Below are 24,683 nucleotides of genomic sequence, written 5' to 3' on the forward strand. Positions count from 1 at the left end.
AGACAAGAACTCAGAAGTCAAGAAAATCCCGCCTTTTACGGAAAACAAAGATTTATTGTAATTATTACAAGAACAATATCTCCCATCTAGATCGACAACTTCAAAACTGTCTCTTCGTTTCACGTATTCTGGCTAGAAAATGTGTGAATTTCTCAACTTTTCCTTTTCTGCTACAAGCGACGCCCACCTATTCCTCCTTAGGAATACATATCTAATTATTATTCATAAACATTTTTAATCGTATTGTTATGAATTTTAGTAAGAATTACAAATTATAAAGCTCAGCGTTCACTTTTCACCAGCTAGTCTGTTACTTCTTCTATCTTATATCCAAATATTTATCTCAGCAACACGTAATCAAAGGCCTTCAATCTATAACTTACGTCTAGAATTCATAATTCAAAATTCAAATTTGTGGCTCTAAAGGAACAGGATGAAAGAGTGCACGAAGACAAGTGCCACATGACAAATTCAACCTACCCCTTTCCTGTTATTGATCTTGTTTCAGGGAAGACGTGTTGTCTGAGGGATTCAAAAGGAGAGTAAACAGCAGTGCATTATGGGATATCACCTGCGGAGCCGCCACGTCTATACAAAAGAACCAAGCTTTCTACCCCACTCATCTTTCCATTCACATATTCCCTAACAGCACCATGTTTATTTCTTCTGCATTTATTCCCTTGTGCCCCCCCCCCCCCCCGAACTCTTCACTCTTATTCTGTACACGGAAGAAAAATCTTCGAGGCTTTTATTATCCTCATTCTTTTCAGCTTCAGATATATTATTCTGCACCCAATGATTTGTCTGCTTCATACTTTTTTCCCTTTAACTTTTACTTCTGTCACAGGTAGTGTTAGTTCTGTACATATTCGTGTGAAGTTCCCTTATCAAAGTACGGACTTCAAGGCTTTAATGTAATGCTTCTTTTCAATTCACTTGTATATTATCTTAGCACACAAGCGACTGTACAAAAACAGCACGAGGAATTACGACTAAAAATAAATTCATTTTACATTACACTGTACGTTCTATATAGGCTTATAATTTTCGTAAGACATCAAAGTATTACAACTTACGTAGGCCTACACGAAAAGTTTTCCACAATTCGTGCCAACCATAACAAAAAAAAATCACTAGCTACATTCGTATTGGTTGACAAACTTCATTGAATGACCAAATGGTAGGTTTAGTGTACCTTAGTCTGATATTAATATGTACAAAATTACATGCTGATCTAAGAAATAAATAAGTAAACTTAAAGATAATCATGTTATTCAGTACACATTTATTCTATATCCACGATAAGCCGATTCCTTGTCATCACGACCTGGGGCCTTCAGATTTGGGATGGAGGAAAACGCCTCCTGATAGGAATATAGGCTTAGATTTTGTTGAATAAGCAGTTGAGGACAGGCTACAAGAGGGCGTCCCTCTTACAGGGGTTCTGGAGTAGACCAACAGCTCTTTACCGTCAGAGACCAACATGGCACAAAATTTTGCACAGAGATGAGAAATTCACATTTGGGCGAAAAACCTGAAGGGAGGAGACCACTTAGAATATGCAGACTTAAATAGGAATATATTAAAGTGGATCGTAAAAAATGGAGTGAGGTGTGGATTGATTCATGCGACCCAGGATAAGATCCACTGGAGTGCTCGTATAAGTATGGTAGTGAGCCTTCGGGTTCCATAAAAGACGGGAAATTTCTTGACCATTAGCGACTATTACTTACATAATCGGGTAAGTTAATTTATATGATACTTAAAGTCTGTGTGTTTGTGCTCGCGAGCAGGATATAATTATTATATTATAATATGGAATAACCTTGTGTGTATACATCGTTTTGGCACATCCTCATTTCATACCAGGACCAAACTTTGCGGAAGAATAATAAACAATCCTACTTCGAATTAGAAAAGTCACGGGTTCAAATCTCAGTTCAAAGATCCTCAGTGCCTCCAGTCAAATTAGCGAATACTCCCTCTTTTCTAATGACCATTCGTTCCAAATCCTTCTAATTCATCCTGCCATTCAAGGAAATATATCTAGGAAATTTAAAGTGTCGTTAAATAAACCAAGAAGAAGCAAGTTACACTTAAGTCAGAGCCTTGTACAATACTTCGTAACACTACAGCCACCGCGACGGACGTGGCGCGTCTTTATTTGACGCATGCGCAATTCAATTCAGCGCCTGGCATCCTATTTTTCGGCAAAGAGCAAGCCGTATTCTGACGGCAGTCCGTCGCGGGCAATTATTGGCAGTGGACGCCAAAGCGGGGACGCTTGGTGTCAGACGCGCGCGAGTGAGTGTGTTCGACATTGAAAATGCACTGTGAGTAACGGACGCTTAACCGCGTTTACTGTTTCAATTTACAACTTCAAGCCACCAAACCATACACAGGTAACAGAAACACATTAAGTGCATGGGTCTCTTAAGAATTAATCCTATGAAGGTCAACCTAGCATTAATATGAAAGAAACTGCGCTATATTTATCTTGTAACTTTCATAATTAGACGCCCTTAAGAAATTCTAAGCCAAATGGCTATAATATTGGCTCTACTTTGTATCCAAATGGATGACATATTTCAAATCATATACTCACAGACTATAATATTACTTCAATTTCATCCGCTTAAAATATTATATTAAATAATATTTTTTATCACTTATTAATTGAGGTAAACATATATATATGGGCCCAAACCATAAAATTTGGAATCGTCTTCATACTCGCAACTTCAAAAACCTGAAATCTAACTTAATAACTGACCGTTTCAATATATAAAACATAAAATACATTTCAAATAAATAATATTAAAGTGGGTATAAAGTTTTATGAAACGGCGTTGTCAAGATTTGGCTGCTTCAAGACTCGGCCTTTTATAAAGACTTTATTCTGCATTAAGACTCAGGATCTTGACCAGCTGAGTAACTACAAGCTTCTATAAATTATTATGTCGTTTGTTTATCACAGACAAGATTTATTCAGCCGCTCGAATTTCTAATTTGAAATGAATAATTTACAGTGGAATCTGACGTAAATACGTCTTTGTATTTAAATTATATTTATATTAATATATTAATATTAATATTAATATTATAAATCTTATTCGGACCATGTATACATAGAGATTTCCTTATGGAAATTAACAGCGTATACAGCTGACATTCATGTAACGTAGTGATTATAAAAAGCTGATAATATTAAAAATTAAATATATTCCGTATAAAATTTATACTCCTTGAGACAGACTTTGATGTTCACCTAGTTACCATTCCATTAGATACCGGAGTCTTTATCCCTGGAGTAAAATAGCCGAAACATAAAGCTGTCACTGATCTCAATCGCGTACCGAAGTTAAGAATGCGTTAAGATTGCCTCCAACTCTTCCATACGCTTTCATAACGTGCAGACATTTTTCATAGTTACCTTATCAGCGGTTTAGACATTTGATACGAAATATAATCAAAATCAGTTAGATTGTTTCCGAGGTAAAAAAAAGTACTCGGTCATACGGACATAAAAGTTATATTTCTATTTATCTTATGCACTTTAATAACTGCAGTTTATAAAAACAATGTTTTTCGTATGCTTTCACTAGAATGTACTTCAAAAATCATCACTGAACTTCACTGTCAAGCGACTAGGAATCTTGGTTAGAATTCGGCAACTACCGACACCAGCTCTAGACTAAAGCTTTTACGTGTTTTCCTCAGTCCTTCCTGACAAGTTTAGCGCCTTAGGCAGCGACTGATTTCTTCTAAATTCTCTCCGATATATAATTAATTACCCATTTTCCGCTATGGGTCTATAACACATGCAGCTGATAAAGTGTTGTTAAACAAACGAAAAATCTACTATCTATAAAATACAAATCATGAACTAGAAAAATTTTGAAACACTTAATGTATGAACAGGTAGATACTAATATGATGAACTAATTTAAATTAAATAAATGTGATAATTTTCCACCTCATTTTTTATTTCATAGTCATCATCATAACGGATTAAACGTGGCATGTTTCTCTTTATATGATTTTAATTTTTTTCCATAGTCTGAATTATAAAATTACAACGCTGGAAAGCTGGGTTCTGCTTTTATCATCAGGTAAAAACGGGGAAAAGTGGACAGAAAACCTATCTGTTAGTCTCACCAGTCCATAAGGTCCAGGTCTGAAGGCTAGCTCAACCAGCGTGCCTAACACATATTTTATCATTTCATAATTTAGACAATAGACAAAGCCCAAAAGAGCGATTTAACAAAAAAATTTCTCACATTTTTGTCAGACGTCACTGGCATTATTCTACCCTCTAGATTACAAGAATTTATACATTTATGGTTTTTATATAAAAAATTTTATGTAAGAGTTTATAGTTTTTGTATAAGAGTTTGTTGTTTGTACAGTTTCTAGTTGATAGGATATAGGAACTTCGAGATTCGGTTTACAGGTTTCTTTTTAATGTTCAATGTTGGTTGTGCATTATTTTTGTTGCTACATACATCTGCAATTTTCAGTTCTTCTTCGATCTTATTAAGTTTACAATCGTCACTGTATTTTGCGACAGCTACGGGCAAAAACATTTCGGCCGTACCCATTCTTATAAATTATTGTTTCGTTAAGGTCCAATATTCGGATCATTACAAACCTACAAGGATCCTTATATACTCTACAAAATTTAGCAAGTTTAAGATCAGCCTTTGTAATTTTGATAGTATTGTGCGTTATATAGTTCCACAGCGGTATTTTAATATTTTAGTTTCACGTCAACTTTACTGTATCATGAATACATTTCTTTTTCGAAATGGTATCTTCACGAACTTTCAATATGAGAAGTCAAACGTCTGTCAAACTATTTTCTGTTTACGAAAATCAAAAACATTTCTGCGACAGTTTTAATTATATGCTGTCTGGAGCAGAGAAAGTTTTGGTTTGAAGACGAAGTTTGAAATTCAGTTTTTATGAGAACATTTGAATTTAGTCTTGGTTTGGAAATACTTTTTGACACACATGGAAATTCAATTTTCACATTTCTACTTGTATGTAGTTTGGAAACTCCAAGCTGAACGTATCTGCGCTTATTAGTTATAGACTATTTAATATTTATTATGCTCGCTAAAAGAAATTGATGTTAGCACGAAGAGGACAATATATAGAATACCACAGAAACGTTAGTATGAGTAGGGCCTATGAGTAACATAACTGTCTTTTACAGACTGAATTTTATTCAAAGAATCTTCTTGTGTCGGTATATTTCCATGGTAACGTGTAATGGTCCTCGTTAAAGGCAGATTACTTTCGACATATGGCAGAAAGAAATTAAAATGTGTTATATAACGATAACTTTTCATTATGGATTTTATATTTTTAATGATATCATGTAGCCTCAATTTACTTTAAATTGAACAAGACTGTGTTAATATTTTGTTTTAAAATCTACGTAAATTAAAATTATAAAACAAAAAGTTTAATTTCATATTGCAATTAAGAAAAAATCCTCTTACAGAAAAATTATCTTAAATGTACATTTTAATATTATAAATATTTAAGTTCTGAATTGTAAAATATCAAATTATAAAATTAATAAGCAATTCAATACTACTGCGCATGATAACAAAACCATTGCTGACCAATTATTATTCTACGTTTTCACGGTCGTGAGTCTGAAGATGGCTGTCTTCTGGATTATAGCGCCGTATAGTCTGGTAGAAGGTTAACAGTGTTTCAGAGGTACTTTCTGCCTCCATCATCAGAGCGATGATTACTCAACGCCCTGCCCAGCAGACTACAACCCAGAAGACAGCCATCTTCGAAATCACCGCCGCAAATATGACTTAATGACAAACATATGACAGAGACTCGTAAACTGACTAAATGTTTTACTGACAGATTTTTAATGTGTGAGTGATTTAATGACAGTCTAAGGGACTGGTTGACTACATCCTGCAGACTTCCTTCACGGGCTTAACAAGATTCTTCTCTTTGTAAACAAAATTCCTGCCTCGGACGAAACGCTCATCACATCGCCCAATGCCACTGAACCAGGCCTTGAGCCATTTAAATCTTGTCCATATTTCCACAAGATATTTATCTTAAGATTCATTTTAATATTACCCTTTACCGTAAAGTGAAAGCGTATGAACTTATACAGCAGAGTCATGCGTAAGTAAATTTACTAGGAAATACAGTCTCTGTGGATGAATGCAGAAACTTTTCAGAGGGCGTGCTTATTTGTTCCTTGCTTTGCTGACGTTGTGCGTTGTAGGGGCTTTCAACGAGCTCTTTGCAACTTATCTCCAGTCGCAGCCCAATTCGGAACACTTTTCGCTTTCATATTCTCGACTTTACTTTCTCCAGGGCTTTCATCAAAATTAAGTATTCTCTTTCTCTATACTGAACATATACAAATCTTAAGAGAAAGCTTCTAGAACTTCACAAGACGCTTCACTGTATTTCCATACTTATCACTATACAAACTTCTTATTGTTCTTTAATTCTCAGGTCGTTGAATTCCAATCCTACTCAAGAAAAATCACATAGTGAAATTTTTACTATCGAGAGCGTTCGTTTTTACCCTCGCCAAAAATAAAATGCATTGCAAAAGCAAAATGTCGATTTTAGTCTTATGGAATGTAATGCTCTGTCGACTTTCACGTAAAAACAAAGAGGTACATACAGCCTACATCTTCAGGGTAAAAACTTACTATCTACCTATAAGTCTATATTCCGGGTGTGTTATTTTAGGATGTCACGGTATTTGAACCCAGAATACCAACATCGACATCCACACCGCCTTGAGAACTTCAAATCTCAAAAGCTGAATTCAACTGTTTAGTGTGACATTTTTATGAAAATGCGAGATTTGAGGTATTCACGGAGGTGAGGTTCTTCAGAGTTTTGGCCACCTGTAGACTCGTATGCAGATAACAACGTTTCGAAGAAACATACTACGTTCATATTGAGATTAAATTAAATTAACGGATAACAATTTAACAAAAATCAAAAACCAGTCACAAAATTTGGAAAGACTATCTGAAAATCTGGTCCGAAATTTTATTTATCAATATAAACAAGATAAGAGATTACACAAACATATGGAAAAATAATGGACAGTTTTAAAATCATCACCAAAAAGAACATCATCTTTATCCATGAAATTAAATATGTACTGGAGACCATGAAATTTTAACTTTTGTCTGAATCTCCGCCCTTTATTCATGCATTCTGTTTCGTAATTGTGCCTACTTTCTACTCTGAGTAAAAAATAAAAAAATTCTGATTATTTTATTATCAATAACAGCTGAGTGTGATTGCAGAAAAGTTAAATTTGAAATGTATTTCCCCCACAAAAAAAAATCAAGTAACAACAGTATCCGTGAATACAGTAAATAAATAATCCAGATTAGTAAACAAAGAGAAATGATAATTCATATTCATTTGTTGTTTTATAATAAGCTAACAGTATGTTGTTTACAGCAAAAAAGCAACTTTATTGTGTAAAAGGGACATAAGAACCTTCACTGGCTTCCCAAGTATGTCGTCTGGATAGTACACATGCTCTAACATATTAAGAGTTATTACTAAAACATGAAATCGTACGTGCAAATCGAAGTCAAGGGTTCTGTCAAAAACAACTTATCGCAGTGAAATGTAACATTATTTTTCTTGAACCTTTAATATCATAACCTATATTCCTGCTATATAGCGATAAAATCTCGATTCATTATAATTCATGTCAATCGGTTTGTTTCTCTCAATGTGTTCCATTTTAGGAAGTTGATACTCCATTTTGTGAAACTAGGTTAACTACGCTTGAGCGTTCCGTTCTTCTATTGTTTCCCTCAGTTGCTTTCCTATGATATTACGCTCGTAGCTGGGAGAGCGTGTTCCATCAAGGACTAGACTACCACTCACGAAACTTTCAGAATACACGCAAAGTGGAAATCTCCCCCTTTTTAAATCCTTTATCTACTGCAATCATTTTAAATGCTGTTTTTAATCGGTCATACGACACAGGCTAAAACATACTCTATCCCATCTCACAAGCTCTGCACCTCCGAGCATAGAAGTTTAATTAAATGAAACATACCACTGAAATAAAAAGGGTACAACTGTAAACATAAATGGAAAAATGTTTTGATGTATTAATCCCTTGTTCTATTAATTTTGATCCACGGATGATGAAATGTATGTACTATGAGAAAGATAGTTTCACATCTTTAGCTCTGGACACAAAGTATCTCGGAAACTTTGGTATCTACGTAAGGCATCTCAGCCCAGAATAACATATACATAACACGGACTATCTGCTAAAGGGCAGGATTTTTCTCTTCAACATAACGCAGGGTAAACCCAGCATTGGGTAAGGAGGGTACAACAGCCAGTGCGTAATATTTACGAAGCACCATCTTGTATCAAGGGTAAGAATGTGTGTACCTTTACCTTCACGTTTTCGGAGGATCCCAGATTCAAATCTCTGCCCGTATACCGGCTATTCTTACTATTGTTTCAAATGATTTTCCTTAGAATCACAAAGTAAATGCTGGGATATGCCTTAAATTAGTCTACGACCGCTTATTTAACTTGCCTTTCCATTTATCGTTTATCAACCTATTATACTGATAGCTTCATTAAACGACAAACAATAAATACATTACTAACGCTGTCGCAGGCACAACTAACTGCGTGTAGAAGACAGATTCTCCAGAAGCAAGTACGCTCAGATATTCAAGAGAGCTTCAGCCTTTATGGAATTAAAAGGTTCATTACCGTCTTCACAAAAGCCGGCCGCAGGTCCATATCCCGAGTCAGACTAATCCTATATATACCCCAACCTCAGAGATGTATTTGAATATTATCCTCCCATCTACCCCTTGGTCTTTAGACTGCTCTTTTCTCTTCAGGGTTTTTAACATACACGATCTAAGTGCTTTGATGATGTACGACAAGATTCTGGGGGTTTAATCTGAAACCTGTAAGCTAAATTTTACTTTGGTTTTTATCGGTCTAACACAAAGCCTAATTTATGCATTGATAGGGAAGACATAACATAAATCTTGAAGTAGTTTGTGGGAACTCGGATTGGATACAACTAACTCAAGGCATGGGCTTTTGTGAACACGATAATGAACATTTGGGGTCCATAAAATATGGAAAGTTTCTGGGATCTGTAGAGAGAAAAACCTGTTCCATGAAGCCAGTTACTCTTTTAACTTAGTAATTTCCTTACGGAGAAGTGGGAAGCAAACAATGCATTCAAAATTTTTGTGAAGTGTAAAACAGTGACTTGGAAAACCGAGAATAAGATGGGAGGTTGACATTAAGATCGACAACAGGAAAGTAGATACAAAGGGGGGGGGATGGGACTGATTCAGAATCGTTTCTGAAATCGAGCTTTGGCACTGTCTATAACAATCGCGGGCCTTGTGCCGCATGGTCACTGAGACCGTAGGTTCGAATCCCACTCAAGCCATGGATGTTTGTCCGCGTTTTTCTGTGTTGTGCTGTCCTGTGTACAGGTAGAGGCCTTGCGACGGGCCGATCCCTCGTCCAAGGAGTCCTACCAAAATGTCTATAGATCAAACCAACGAAAAGTTGGGACCCGCAATGCACAGACACTTGAAGAACGGATCGTTCCCAGTATCCCAGTCTATGACAATACGATAATTAATAAATGATAAATTGGAAAGGCCGCGGGAGGAAACGGTTGTGGTAAAAATTTCGGCATAAAACCAACATTTGCCTTGAAGAACTGAAAAGAAATCTTGGGGAAACCTCAGTTATGACAGACGGACTGTAGATCAATATTTGAAACACAGACCTCCTGCTAACGCGACTCAGCCCCCTGCGTTCGGTTTTAGCTTCGCTGAACCTTAGGGTTCTGTTACAATAGTTGGTTTCTTACTGATTAGTAGAGTCGCTGGACATGACACGTCCCGTGGCCGAGCCATTTTCTGTCGCCAATCGATTCTCTCGAGAGTAACCGTCCACTGCAATGACATCGTGTTGCCAGGCAACTTAACAAGCACAACAATGACAAGGGGACTTAGATAATCAAAGCCATTAAGAAACCACCAAGTTATGAGATCTACGCATACTTTATGAATTCTAGCGCGTTCGCTCTGTTAATGCCTTAAGATTTTCGACTCGTAAATGCTAACTTCGGATGAGATTTTAGGTTGTCATGGCGGTAAACATGTTGACGTTTATCTTCTGGGTTGAAACGACTTGTGAACCTGTAGGTACAGAGCAACGTTTCGGGGAACATACTGCTCTCCCCCTCTTCAGAGGTGAATTGCTATGTACCTTTCAGTTTATAAGGCATTATAACCCAAAAGATCAACAGAGACCAGCTAACTTAGATATTCCATTATAAACACGCAAGACGACCGAACAAGGACTTCTAGTACAAAGTTTGGTCGAAGCCTGTCTAACAATTGCCATGAGATGACAGAGAATGAAAATTACTTTTCTTTAAGAAAATCGTTAAAATTTATGAAAAATAAATACTGGAAACCGGTGATTAATTTTCCTGTACAACTTTTGTATAATTTATTTCTTGTTTTGACAAATATTTGGCGATTTATGTTCGAAATCCGCATGTTGACTATATGGAACGTGCCCGTTATTGTTTTCCGATTTTAACCACAATTGAAAGTGTCGACTAATTTTAGTTAAACTTCCTGATAACAGATTTCACGATCCGTTCAGCTGTTCTTGTGTTATTGCTTGCGGGCAAACGGACATGGCGAAGCTGATTCGCGTATCACTGCAACTCCGAGTTTCGAACGCTTCATTAAGCGGCATTTGGAAAATAGATATCTCAATTAGAATACCCTACACGTTTCAATTTGGAGTCCCACAGTCCCATAAATTTAACTTAATATTAACATACCGCTAACTAAAACTACACCAGAAACTACGTCGCTCAATTCCCGATCTATTATAGAAGCCGATCGCCTATTGCCATGTTCAAAATAGTCAACCACAGAACACTATTATCAGCCAAATTAATCCAGTTCACATAACATTTCTTTAAAATCAATTTTAATATTATCATGCTTTCTACACCTAGGTCTTTCAAATGATCTTTTCACGAACAAACCAATTTAGAATGAATATTAATGGAAACTACGCAGAAAGACACTGTACCCCTATGCATGACTGTGAATACAGCTTACAGACGTTAAATACCATCTGGTGACATACTATAGCATGTTGGTAACTCTGAGAAACAAATGACGGTGGAAAATTAACAACGCACCATGTGTATATAGTATATAAACAAGTCTGTTTCAGATGCGAGCGTGCACGTGAAATTTGCCAGTCGAGAGTAAGCACGTAAATCGAACTTCCAAATGAATAATTTAGAAGATAAGCTTTACAGGGGGCGTTGCTTTCCCCTGAATAGCAGAAATGCAACCATTATAGTACATTGATTTCAGTTATACTTTTTTTTATCCTTTTTCGTGGCCGGAATCGAAATCCAGAATTCGTCTCAACAAATAAGTACACAAATCATTAACGATTTATATGCATCTGTGGGAAAAGTAATATGAGTTGTCAGATATTTGTTTAGTTTTCATGGAGATTGAATCTTATAACAACCGTGGGGTGAGCTTGTCTATCCTCTGTTCATAGAATGTAATGAGTGTCAGCTCTTTCAACTGCAATTCCACAGACGAAGCAAATTGCTTGGAGCCAAAATGGACAATGAGTGTGGAGCGAGCGGACGTAGGGGCGAAGTCCCAATATTCTGGACAAAGAAAGAAGCGCTCTGAGGACGAAGCCTGTCCAACAAGAAATCTGTTGCATACCTTGAGGAAATCCAATGCTTCAGACCGAACACCACCAATCACAATCCTTCCTGAGAAGCAAACTATGACTCGTCTAGTCGGTAACCTAAGATTGCTTCGCATGTTCACAAGATCACGCCACCAGAGACTGTTTTGTCTGACCCCAGAACACATCATAACGCATCACTTCTTTAAGATCCGTTTTAATAGTATCCTCTGCTATTGGAAGCGTAAGATTGTGTATGGATTTCTCATTCTACCCACGCGTGTTACATGGTTCTGTTTTGTTTATTTAATGATGCTTTTAAATTTGAAAGTGACTGTCTTCGGAGATGTTGCGTTGTGTAGTTTCGTCGAAACTGGCGACGTGAGGTGCTTACTGCCCCGATCATGAAGGCGATGAGAAGACATTAAGAACCCATGGAATGTCGGTAAATTCTACGAGACTACACAATGCAACATACCAAAGTACAGTCATCTTCATATTCGCTGCCCTGATAGGTTTATTTTTTGTAATAAATTGAAGGGTAAGAAAAGTTATCTAGATATATGTTACTATCATAACACCTGCCAAAAGGACTAAGAACCTTAGAACAGCATACCTCTGAGTCTAGATTTCGAAACCAGGGACAGATAAGGATGTTGCCGAGGTAATTAGTTCTGTGTAATACGTATGCTCACGGAAAATGCGTGAGTCAGAAGTGACAATAATGAGATTATTTAAATATTTATGAACATTTCATTTATCATTCGGAATTGATATTTCCGCATCACTCATGATAGACCCATTTATATACATGAAGTTCATATAATAGAATGGCATGTGTCCACTTTGTTCAAATCATCAGTAATATCGAATGAATGAGTACGATCATGACAAGCAATGTTACGACTCGGAACATGGTTAAAACTGACAGAATTAAGCAAAGTTTCAACACTCCTAGTACTGAAACTTGTTACGACCCTCGGACATCTCATTAAATTAAAGGATGAGGTTTAATGGCGTGTACCGTCCTCATGAAGAACTTCTTCGGTCCATTTATCACACATCTTAAGCCATCATAATTCCTTTGCTAAAATTAAATGTTTAATGTAGTATGTATCGACTTGTCAATGCCATTGACATCTTTCTATTTGTAATCGCCATTCTTCTATATCCACCCTTCGTCTTTCGTCCACTCATCTCTCTGCCACTACATCTCTGTTTCTCTGCATCCGTCCGATGGTCACCACCCCCCCTGTAGTGGCACCAATTCCAAAAATTGATTGGGCCATTTGATTGTTATATGTCGTTCTTTGGACGAGTCTGTACTATACGAACTGATTAGCTTTTTGTAATCCAAACTGAATACACCAATCCCTTGATTTACAAACTTCAGTTTTACGAATTTCCACTACAACAAACTGTAAATTTATACCCGTTTCTTGATTTACGAACATCATTTTCGCTACAGCGAAGAATTAATGTCTCGTAAGTAAAGGATGCGGAAAAACACGGATATCATTTTTAAACTGAAACTGCTGTAAAATGTGAACGTTTAATTTAACAATTCAATAGTCCTTTACAGGGTTAAATAGGTATTAACTATAATAAGAATGAAATACCGTTTATGATTGTATATTTTTCTAACATATGTAAAAAAAAATACTGGGAGATTTTTCTGGGAGTAGGAAACCAATCGGAAATGTTTACATTGAAATTAAGGGGAATTTTATTTCAGAATATACGAATTTTCACCTTACGAAAACTTTTCATAAAACAAATTACACTCGCAAATCGAGGGATAAGTACATATAAAAAAATTATAATTACACGGTTTGGGGGATTTTGTGTTTCCTTGAAATTCCTAACACTCTCTTACAAAAATCCATATTGATTGTTAATCATTTGTTTTCAAGATACCATACTTCTGAGCCATAAAAACAATATTTTTATTGCCGTGTTGCAAATATTTTGTTTCTTTCCTTGTAATTAATTTTTCCCATAATACGTGAAGGTTTGGACTAGAATCATCTGATTCAAGACAGCGACCAGTGGCGGGCTCTTGTGAAAATAGTTAGAAACCTTTGGGTGAATGAAAGACGATCATTTTATTTAACATCTCAGCTATTATTAGCTTCTTAAGGAGGTCTCTTCCATGGAGTGATAATAATTATTTTTGTTGTAAAAACTAGAATATGTCAGAATTTCCTGTGATCCCCGAGTTAACTTTCGCATGTAAACGGTTAGGAAGACGAACAACGGAGCTGTCATAATTCTTTTCGACCCTTGTGACAGATGAGCAGGAGCGTGTTCAGTACCTCTAAGTCACGAGCGGACACCCCCCCCCCCACCCCCGACGCCGCCGCCAAACCGCCTTCCACTGAAACCAAGTCTTCACAATCTCCAGGGACGATTTCGTAACGTAACGTTGCAGTTCTGTTATTGCTTTATATCACGCTCTTGTAGAATCTTGATTACCTGCTTCCATATTACGTCACCTGGACAACAGACCGGACGCTGTACAGTCTTCAAACGTCTTTTGTTTCCATGACTGCTACAAGATAGGGGCTTTAAACCCCTGATAACTGAAACTGTATTAAAACATACACGAAGCTCAGAAGACGTCGTAAAACCAATAAAGAATGTGGACAACGTCTAGAATTTATTCTGAGACTATATATGTTGATTTTGCACATCGACAGTGGGTTTATATAAACCTTGCATTAAATTCCACAGTCATGTTAAAAATTACATCATGCGTAACAAAGTTCGAATGCCTGCTAATATATATATCCTTATTAATATATTTTCTTATATATTAACTTGTTTCTTTAAAAAAAGAGGCATTCACACCCAACACAATAACAAATGTGACATTATATATAAAATCATAACAATAAATCGTTTAATATTACAGCCTTTCATCCGATAATCTCAACTAAAACTCCAGGTTTTGCAATGGCTATATTATCACCTGTACTTCGAAAGAAATTTCCTAAAATTACTGACAAATGTACTTCTACTTTTGTGTTAGATAAGAAAACACAAATTAAACTGAGCAGATAGTGAAACAAAATATTGTTACTTATTTTAAAAATACTGTAATTTGGATGTGAATGTTAAGTAATTTTAAAATATGTATTTCGTACAAACGCAGATGGTTGTATAATGACAATGCTATTCTAGAGTTTGGAGCAACAAAACAGTCTTCACTTTCATTCAACAATACTTGTGAAGACCCTGAAGATGGCATTGATAGACCGAAACATTTAGAAATAGTTATAATTATAACTTGGGTTACTGTAATAACAAGAGGCTTCGTTATGCGTGTATGCGTATGTTGGCTTACAGCGCGAGAAAAGGCAAACCGATTTGCACCAAATGTGGCAAAATTCGCTCATTCATGAGACCATGATGACATTTTAGAAAGGTTAAAGACTCCAGAACAATACACTGAGTTTAAATCCCGGTCAGGGAAATTAGTGTGACTTGGAAGCTAAACACGATAGAAGATAAGACCAAAATTGTTTGTTTCGAAAAGATCACAGAAGCGAGAGCCAGAATCCCAAAAAACTGTCCTGTCTTTGAGTTCCAGTAAAGATGGTTTCATGAACGGAAACTGAGCACAGCATAAAAATGGCGCCAGGACCAAAGCTGTTTCCTCGGAGAGTAGACTAGCGAAACAAAGCCAAAAACCACGATAAATTGGCCATCTTCATAATCGTCACCGTGAGAAACTTAAGCCTTGCCATGCCAATATTGGTTCTAAGTACATTTCCCGCTTTGTTCTGCCCTAAATCCAGCCTGTACAGAGTATATTCCAAATTCGTTATGTTATCTGTTTTATCCTACTAAGAGGTAAACCTATCCTACTTCAATTTTCCTGTAATATGCACGGGAGAGGCACAAACCTTACATGTGTACCTCATTTTATACCACAATTGAGTTACTTTAGTAGAAATAATATGATCACAAAAGGAATTTATTATTCGTAAGATTTTGTGAATTTCTCTTTGATTGTAACAGACTTTGAAGATAATTGGTTTCTGGGATTTTGCGCCGTGTGGCCTGGTAGCTGCCTCTGAAGCGTCGGTAAACTCTTACCAGGCTACCCAGCGCAACATGCCAGAAGACAGAGAGATAGTCACTAATCGACGCCGTAAGAACTTGACAACTCACCAACAGACTTTACTGATAATTTAATAAATAATTCATTCCGTTTTCTGTTTCTTTTTCCAGGGATTTTCACTCTGGACCTAGCACTGGACAAGAAACTTAACAGGAAACAAAAATATGACTTAATGAACACGACGAATAAACCGGATCTTGCAAAATAACTGTAATTATATGATCATTAACAATTAAGTTTCTACGACAATCAACCCGAATGAAGGTCAAAATTCCAGTCAACTGACATAATCCACAAACGTTCTTAATGATTGGTGTTAAAAAGTTCGGACACAGGACATTAGCTCAGTGGCGCGATTATTAAAAACCAATAATACTGCAGAATAATAAGAGAATAAAAGACTGAAAGTTTCGGTCTGAAGAAGGAACATCAATGCAGGTGATGATGAAAATCTTCATATACTAGCTTAATGTGACTTCACAGAACAGACCACTGAAGTAGCAATTAGGTAAACGACATATCAATATAAAAATCAACACAACTCGGACTACAGAGGAAAATCTACGAGGAGCAACATCTGAGGAAACATGAGTGAAGATTCCTCTACTCATTTCACCATTGTCACACTTCTTCTCGTAGCAGTCTTACTACCACAAGGTAAGACAGTCCATCCGTTGTACATTTGCATGTGGAAATGTCTTTCAGAGTTTAATGGGGGCCAAGCGGTCAGTACAGACCACGTATGAACATGGATGTTTTCTGGAATGTTGCGCAGTGTAGTCTGGTAGAAGTTTACCGACCTCTGAAACGTCAGTAAACTTCTACTAGACTACACGGCGCAACAACCCAGAAGACAACCACCTTCAGACCCACCGTCGGAAAACCTCAAATCCTACACAGCACGCATTAATCCCGATACAAAATCAAAATACACGGGCAACTAATAAAACATATCAACTGATGCAGACTTAAAGTATATTGGAGATTAAAATTACATCCACGAATACATTAAGAGAGTATTAAAATTTTGGAATGTTATCAATCAGGCTAGAAATTTTTATCTGTCTAAAAACATAAAGGTTAAATTCGACAAAAGTATAATTATATCTGGGATCAGAGGTTCTTACTGCAGCATATAAAACGATGAATGTCTTCCCGGGTAGTAGCATAGTGTGGACTTGACGATGAAGACAGTATGTTCATCCGAAACGTTGGTGTGTACCTAACAGTCGACAGAAGACAGTCATTTTATGATAGACCTAGTGTAAATACGCGGACTAAAATTATCCAAAACTGATCAACTAATTTTGCTTTTTTCTAAACCATGAAATGAATAAGATCATGAAGTGTCCCCCTCTTTAATTATGGTGTTAATAAATTAACCTAAGTAAAATATCTTCATTATTATACGAGGTGCGATCGGAAAGTTTCAACACTGCGCGTATAAAAACCCGTACACTTATCTCAAGTATTAAATTCATCCATCACCCTCGAAGTAGTTCCCCTGGGAGTGAACACAACGATCCCAGCGCCGCTGCCAAGCCTGGAAGCATCCCTGGAAATCTTTCTTTGTCAGCCTGTCAAGCACCATCTGCGATTCTGCCTGAATCTCTTCTATCGTCTCAAATCTCCTTCCCTTTAGCTGAATTTCATCTTTGGGAAGAGGAAGAAATCACACGGAGCTAAGGAGGGTGCGGGATGACGGCCATGGTGTTTGAGGCCAAAAACTGCCGAACTTTGAGGGCGGTGTGCGCTGGCGCGTTGTCATGATGCAGCAGCCAGTTGTGGTTGCGCCACTTTGACGGCCGCTTCCGTCCTTTAGAATCAGCTGACAGGTCCCATAGCCTATCCCAGCAATGTCGCACAAGTCGTTGATGGTACGACGTCGATCTTCGTGAATGGCCTGTCGAATCTTCGTAACATTTTCGGGCGTTGTGCTCGAAGATGGTCGTCCAGAACGCTCGTCATCATCGACAGAGGTTCGGCCATTTTTAAAACGTGAATGCCACACAAAAGTTTGTGCACGACCCATTGCGGACTCCCCAAATGCTTGCTTTTGCATTTCATAGGTTTCCGTAGCCGTTTTGGCGAGTCTTTGGCAAGAGATTCAGGCAGAATCGCAGATGGTGCTTGACAGGCTGACAAAGAAAGATTTCCAGGGATGCTTCCAGGCTTGGCAGCGGCGCTGGGATCGTTGTGTTCACTCCCAGGGGAACTACTTCGAGGGTGATGGATGAATTTAATACCTGAGATAAGTGTACGGGTTTTTATACGCGCAGTCTGGAAACCTTCCGATCGCATCTCGTAGTTACATATGCACATTAAAGAATACGTTATAACATAAAGTTACAGATTTCCTGTTAATTATGTCGTAATAATTAATTAAAATAGTATACCTATAGCCTTCCGACAGGCCGATCCCTCGTCCAGGGAGTCCTACCAAAATGTCTATAGATCAAGCCAACGAAAAGTTGGGACCCGCAGTGCTCAGGCACTTGAAGAACGGGTCGTTCCCAGTATCCCAGTAATTAATACAGACAAATATACCTACGTAAATGCACATAAACACATTATACAGCTGAACTTTCTTTGTTATACCGTTAATCATTTGAATTTAATTTACTGCGAGCGCAAAGCGAAAACGTTTAGACACTGGTAAAAAGAAAATCTATATTTAACAGAAGAGTTATTTTAAATGCTTTTATATTTTTAATGCGTTCCATTTTATCGTGATATTCCTGGTGAATTTATACTTGAAATTCACTACAAACTTAGATTTAACGTTCAAAGTAAACAGACAACTCGCGTGTACATCATGGACATTACAAAGCAGGGGTTACATCACGTAACAGTCCTAGGTACTGAGTGGAAGAGGAAAGAGGCTGTTCAATTATGAAAAAGCAGGGCGTGCGAGAAGGAACCAGCGCTGTATCACGCTTTTCCACCTTAACGCTTCTCACGTATATTATCCTTCCGCGTCCAGGGTCTGTCTTTTAGGGGGACTTCAGCCACAAACTCAAGACAGTCGGATGAAGGTAGAACAAGATGGAATAAAGGACACAATCGATTCAACTTCTGGAACGTGACGGAGGGACGAGGCAAGAAACTCAGAGACGAGAGACAGAGACACTAACAGATCGACAGAGAGAATGTGTGTGAGAAACAGATGAGACGATTGAGAAAAAGACGAAAAACAGTAAGAGAAAGACGGAGACAAGATGATTGAGGTAAAGACAAAGACACACACTAAATGAGAGATACATAAGAGAAAAGAAAGGAATTGGGTTGAGAGATGAGAAACAATGGACCAAGTGACAAAATTTCTGTCTCACTGAACAAACTTTCTAGCTGTCCTCTTTTAAGAGAATGTATTTTGGTATTATGGTGAGTTATGACTCAAACTGAGATAATCTCTTTACAAATTGTCTTGCCTCTTTAAGAAAACAAGAAATGGTTGGAATGACTCCCGCAAAATCTTTACAGTTGTAAGATTCCACTATTTGAAGAACGTCTGTTTTCAGAAATACAATATCAACGCCAACAAAAAGCACAAAAGATAAGACAGGGAGATATTTCAGTATGATAATGGATATACCCCTTCTGAGACTTTCACACAACCGTGGCCTGTGTTAATGTACTTTTCCAGCATTTACCTGGAAGGATATGGAAGGCCACGAGAAATGTCATCCAACATTCCATTGGATTCCAGCCACGCCAATCTGCTCTGTGTGTTATTTCCAAAGAATAAATATTATCTTACGCAATATATAAATTAGAAACATCCTAACTAAGCGAAATCTACAAATTATTCTTTGTGCCATCACAATTTACTTATATTTTTAGAGTAGGAAGTAAAAGTCTATTATGCTGATGACGACTGGATTAACCACTTCTGTATTAAGTAAAGGCTATGTAAGACTTGAGGTTCTCACAGCGGTGAGTATGAAGATTTCCGTCTTCTGGGTTGTTGCGCTGTGTAGTCTGGTCGATGTTAACCAACGTTTCAGAGGTCATACTGCCTCCGTCATCAGGGCGATGAATATGCCAATAGGGTGTGAGGTGCTAGGTTTATAGGCTGGAAAGTGAAAGGTGTAGCCTGCCCCGAGCCAATGCCCATTGGCTCGGGGCAGGCCTCTGAAACGTTGGTTAACATCGACCAGACTACACAGCGCAACAACCCAGAAGACGGAAATCTTCAAGTAAAGGCTACTTCATTTCTCATAAACCATAACAGAGTGCTTGATATTGACAAGTTTTCCTAGCGTTTTCTGCAAGATCTGAGGAAAACTACGAAAATATTCTGTGAGGATATACGACATTCGGACAAATAATCTCAACCGGGATCTCCGTATACGAGGCAAGGGTACTATTACGATATATACATAGGACATGTCAAAAGAAGGAAAGAAAGAAAGAAAGAAAGACTAGGTGATGTGAGGAGACGTGTTGCTGTAGACGGACTCGCACCGCTGCTAGAAGATTGTCTTGCTGAACGAACTGTCAGACATTTAGAAGTGAGGGCAGAACGTGGCTTTATACGCTGCCATGATAGCATCAACACTTTACAGCAAATGGCCACGCAGGCATTTTTCTGTCAAATTGGAGACTTTCATGTTAGAATGCATTTTTTATCCACAGTTCGACAATCTCATTTCTTCAACGCAATATTGCGCTATGTCTCACACAGTTTTATGTCTATGATTAAGCTTTACCAATCCCGTACGTGCAACTTGTCGCATAGACCTGTCTGATTTAGAACACATGTGGGGAACGTAAAGGTAAAGTTACCTCTGCGAATAAACACGGTGACGCAGAGCGTATGGGGGGCTGTTGAGGGATTTCTCAAAGCATTATATACCTCAGCAGCACTTGGTAGATATGGTCAGACTCTACGGGTCTAGGTCTCTTGCAGTCTGGAAGTCCACTGTTACAATATCGGTTTAGTCACGCGCTATTCTGACTGACATTTTATACAGGCTCATACCAGGATTATGCTTTGCTATATCCCGGAATAGCCTGGGTTCAAATCCTTCCCAACACAACCATATTCCAATTTGATTATAAAACAATGGTAGTTGATAAAGCGTCGTTCAATAAATCCAGAAGTAATAAAAGAGTGTACAAACAGGTCTCACTGCTTCTAACACTCGGATCTGTTTTAAGATTATTAAAATACCTACAGTTGTTTAAGCTGAGATTGTACGAAATAAGTTTTAAGTCAAAAGAAATTAGAAACTTCTACAAGAACTCAATATTCAATCTTTTGAAGAAAAACTCCAAAAGTACAGAGCCAAATACTTTAACACGATTGTAAGACATGTGTTTCTAAATTAAATACCAGTGTGGCATTCTACAGGGGGAAAAAATTGTCCCACTAGCCTTATAGAATCATTTATCACTTCGATCAGCCTCACTTAATGACGGTTTGCCAGAAGAATTACGACAAATCCTATTCACTTAAACTTAAAATTTGTGCACCCCATGTCGGCCAGTATATTAAAATCTGTTTTTCTTGACAAGTTAACACTCACTAAGCTAGCCAAGGTAAGCCACACTAATTAAAGTGAGTGGCACAAACGAAGCCGATACGAATTTCCGTTAGATAGAGCGGGCCCAACTGAGTAGGCACCTGAAGACGGAGATAGAGGCCCATATCCGAAACGTCGTTTTACGTTTTATATTTTATTTCCTAGACGATGGATAATATCCAAGAAAATTTTTATTCAAATAAAACGAATAATACAGTTTGTTTTAAGTATTGTTGTTGCAGGTCACTTGGCTCACTTTTGTATTATGTTACCAGCCGACTGACTAATGTAAGTCTGGAGACGCACGCAAGTTTAGAATACATACTTCACTTTTATATATCGTGACTGTATGACAGAAAGAAACCAAAAAGGGGGGAGAATAAAGTATGTAAAATGTTAAGAAATTTGATTGCAAGGGAACACGACTGACTTCAAAATGAAATGCAATGTGAATGTAATTGAAGAACGGAAATTACAGCATAAGACTTAACCTTCTTGGTTCTTTTTTATATTTCTATTTGGATTTAATATCCAATTTAGCTGACAGACAATCTATATATATACACGGAATGGTACGGTGTTTGATTCTAACATCATACACTAAATATAATACATAAAACAACGCTTTAATGTATACCTAAAATAAACTAAGTTGTTTTAACATTATATACAATACAATTTAAGGAGATAAATCAAATGTATCAAAATCAGAAACCAATATACTTATTCCAGTTTACAAGAGACATCATTTTAAAAAAATAACTAAACTAAAAGAATCGGTTTTTCTAGAAACTACATTTTCAAAACATAAATAGTGATTAAGAATCAAACAATATACATAAAACAAAAATTACCCAGTCTTTGCCTTCATTTTGTAGTTAAATCCTACGAAAATTATTCTGTTCAAATTTAAGAGTCGATAATTATCAGTGTTTGATATTCCCTAAATAAAGGTAGGGGTTCGCAGTGGCCGCGCGGTCTGAGGCGTGGGCCTTGTGCCGCTTGGTCGCTGGGACCGTGGGTTCGAATCCCACTCAAGCCATGGATGTTTGTCCGCGTTTTTCTGTGTTGTGCTGCCCTGTGTACAGGTAGAGGCCTTGCGACGGGCCGATCCCTCGTCCAAGGAGTCCTACCGAATGTCTATAGATCAAGCCAACGAAAAGTTGGGACCCGCAGTGCTGAGGCACTTGAAGAACGCGTCGTTCCCAGTATCCAGTAACCCATTAAATAAATGTTACATACAACATCCACGTTACAGATTGTAATAATTATTTTATTAGATCAGGGCTATTTAAATGCTAAAGAACGGGGGGAAACCTATCTAGAAGAAAGCTGTAAAAGAAGTCAATGTGTTATAAAATAAAATAAGTTCAATAAAATACAGTAAAGATAATACAGGAACAGTCAGTAAGTGTACAAAACAAAATCTAAAATCTGGACAAAAGAGGAGTTACGTCTTGCGGATCCTTCTTGTGAAACAGTTCTACAAAGATCTTCAAAATACGCCTTGCAACGCTTTTGCACTAAATCTAACAGCCCGTTCATTTATTTCGAATGTAATATAAATGGTAAACAAGGGAAAAGCGTAGTAATGCTTTTCTACAAACACAGCAAAGTAGGTTAGTTGTTATAAATCCTGAAATAGATAAATTCAAAATGAAAATGTACTAACATGTACGATATCTATATTACTTCACAACGATCTATCCATTCAAACCATCACTTCCTTTAACGTTGGTTCCCAATGTGCAGACTTTCCAGTTGAGTTTTATACTATCAACATAATAATGCGAACTTAATATTCGGCTTATTTACAGTCTGAGCGCAGTAAAGTCGGCTTCATGTAATTATTCATTCATTGGGGGTGTTAATCGGGATATTTTAATGAGGTAAGTATAAAAATTTCGGGCGTTTAACTGAAGTGTTATTCATGAGGTGATATTGTTGCGTCATATTGTGATGATTATAATTGTTTATTTTAATCGTCTAATCATAATAAAATGTTTTATTAAATATTAAAATATTAAAATATTATTCCTATAATTAACATTTAATATTTAAAATATTTAAAATATACAACATTACTTCCAGACGGACCTCCTCCACTCTTCATATCTGGCCGATTATAAAAAACCACTACAAATATTTCACCCACGCAAGATCACGCTATACGCGACATACATTTACGAAACAACATTGAATGTGATAACAAAGTACAATTGATCTAGAAGAGGATAACTTTCCGATATTTAATGGACATCTGACGAAGGATTGCATTTAGAATATTACATTTAAATTTATATTAATTATACACCTGAAGATGGTTCATTGAAAACCGAAACATGTCGTGAAAATGATGATGATCTAATTGTAAATCGAACATTTCGATAGAAAGAGCTTCATTTTAATATATATTTTAATATATTTTAAATGTTTTAAATATTAAATGTTAATTATAGTAATAATATTTTAATATTTTCATATTTAATAAAACATCTTATTGTGATTAGACAGTTAAAATAAACAATGAAGTGTTTAGAGAATTATTTCAATATGTATAAATTTTTAATTCGATTGTAATGACTGAGAAAACAAGTAGAAACCCGGTCAGAATGTCAGGTAACTCAGCCGAGATTCTAAATGCAGTCTACATCACAGTCGCTGTAACAAACCATCCATTGTTTTGTTTCTGTGTTTTGGACTTCATTTCTTACTCCTTGATTCCTTGTCATTTAAAGGCAATTTGCAATTTATAACCCGTCACACCGTTCAGATACGCAGTCGTTATGACAAATTACAAAAAAACGCGAAATAAAAGTATCCATATGGCGTGTAATTTCGGATTTCGGGTGTTAGTCGCGTCTATTATTGTGAATTATCTAGCGTTTCGGCAGGCATTTCAGTTGCCATCTTCAGGGCTAAATGAGAATAACGTAATATGTACATACTGAAGATGTTAAATGCAATGTTTGCCGAAACGTTGGATAATACTCAAAATTCGAAGCAGTTCAATCCCGAAAGCAGAAGACAAATTGAAATCCAGCAGCAAAAACCCAATGAAAAGGATTATAAATATTTCGTTGTAGACAGACTGAGAAAGATCATGAAAATAATCAAATTAAAGCCAAATTCCGGGCCTATATTTTGGACCTGGAACCCCCCCCCCCCCCCCCCCCAAAATGCGGATCAAGAATTCCTAACCTCTACAATGCAGTGAATTGTTCGTTACCTCATTATCATAATCA

The 24,683-nt window shown here is 37.0% G+C and overlaps 1 protein-coding gene across 1 annotated transcript in view; it reads left to right on the top strand.

Moving 5' to 3' along the window:
* The first annotated feature begins 2,241 nt into the window (after positions 1 to 2,241).
* LOC110829423 (beaten path IV) overlaps positions 2,242 to 24,683 on the top strand; it is a 33,972-nt gene continuing 11,530 nt past the window's right edge. The window contains exons 1-2 of the mRNA XM_087357073.1: positions 2,242 to 2,402; positions 16,021 to 16,567. Of these exons, the coding sequence (XP_087213199.1) occupies positions 16,498 to 16,567 (70 nt within the window). The 5' untranslated portion in view covers positions 2,242 to 2,402; positions 16,021 to 16,497. The remainder of the gene's footprint in view (positions 2,403 to 16,020; positions 16,568 to 24,683) is intronic.

This window comes from Zootermopsis nevadensis, unplaced genomic scaffold, assembly GCF_977971745.1.
Source record: "Zootermopsis nevadensis isolate Lab colony 2312 unplaced genomic scaffold, Znev_1.0 Znev_ptg000028l, whole genome shotgun sequence".
In the NCBI taxonomy this organism is placed as follows: domain Eukaryota; kingdom Metazoa; phylum Arthropoda; class Insecta; order Blattodea; family Termopsidae; genus Zootermopsis; species Zootermopsis nevadensis.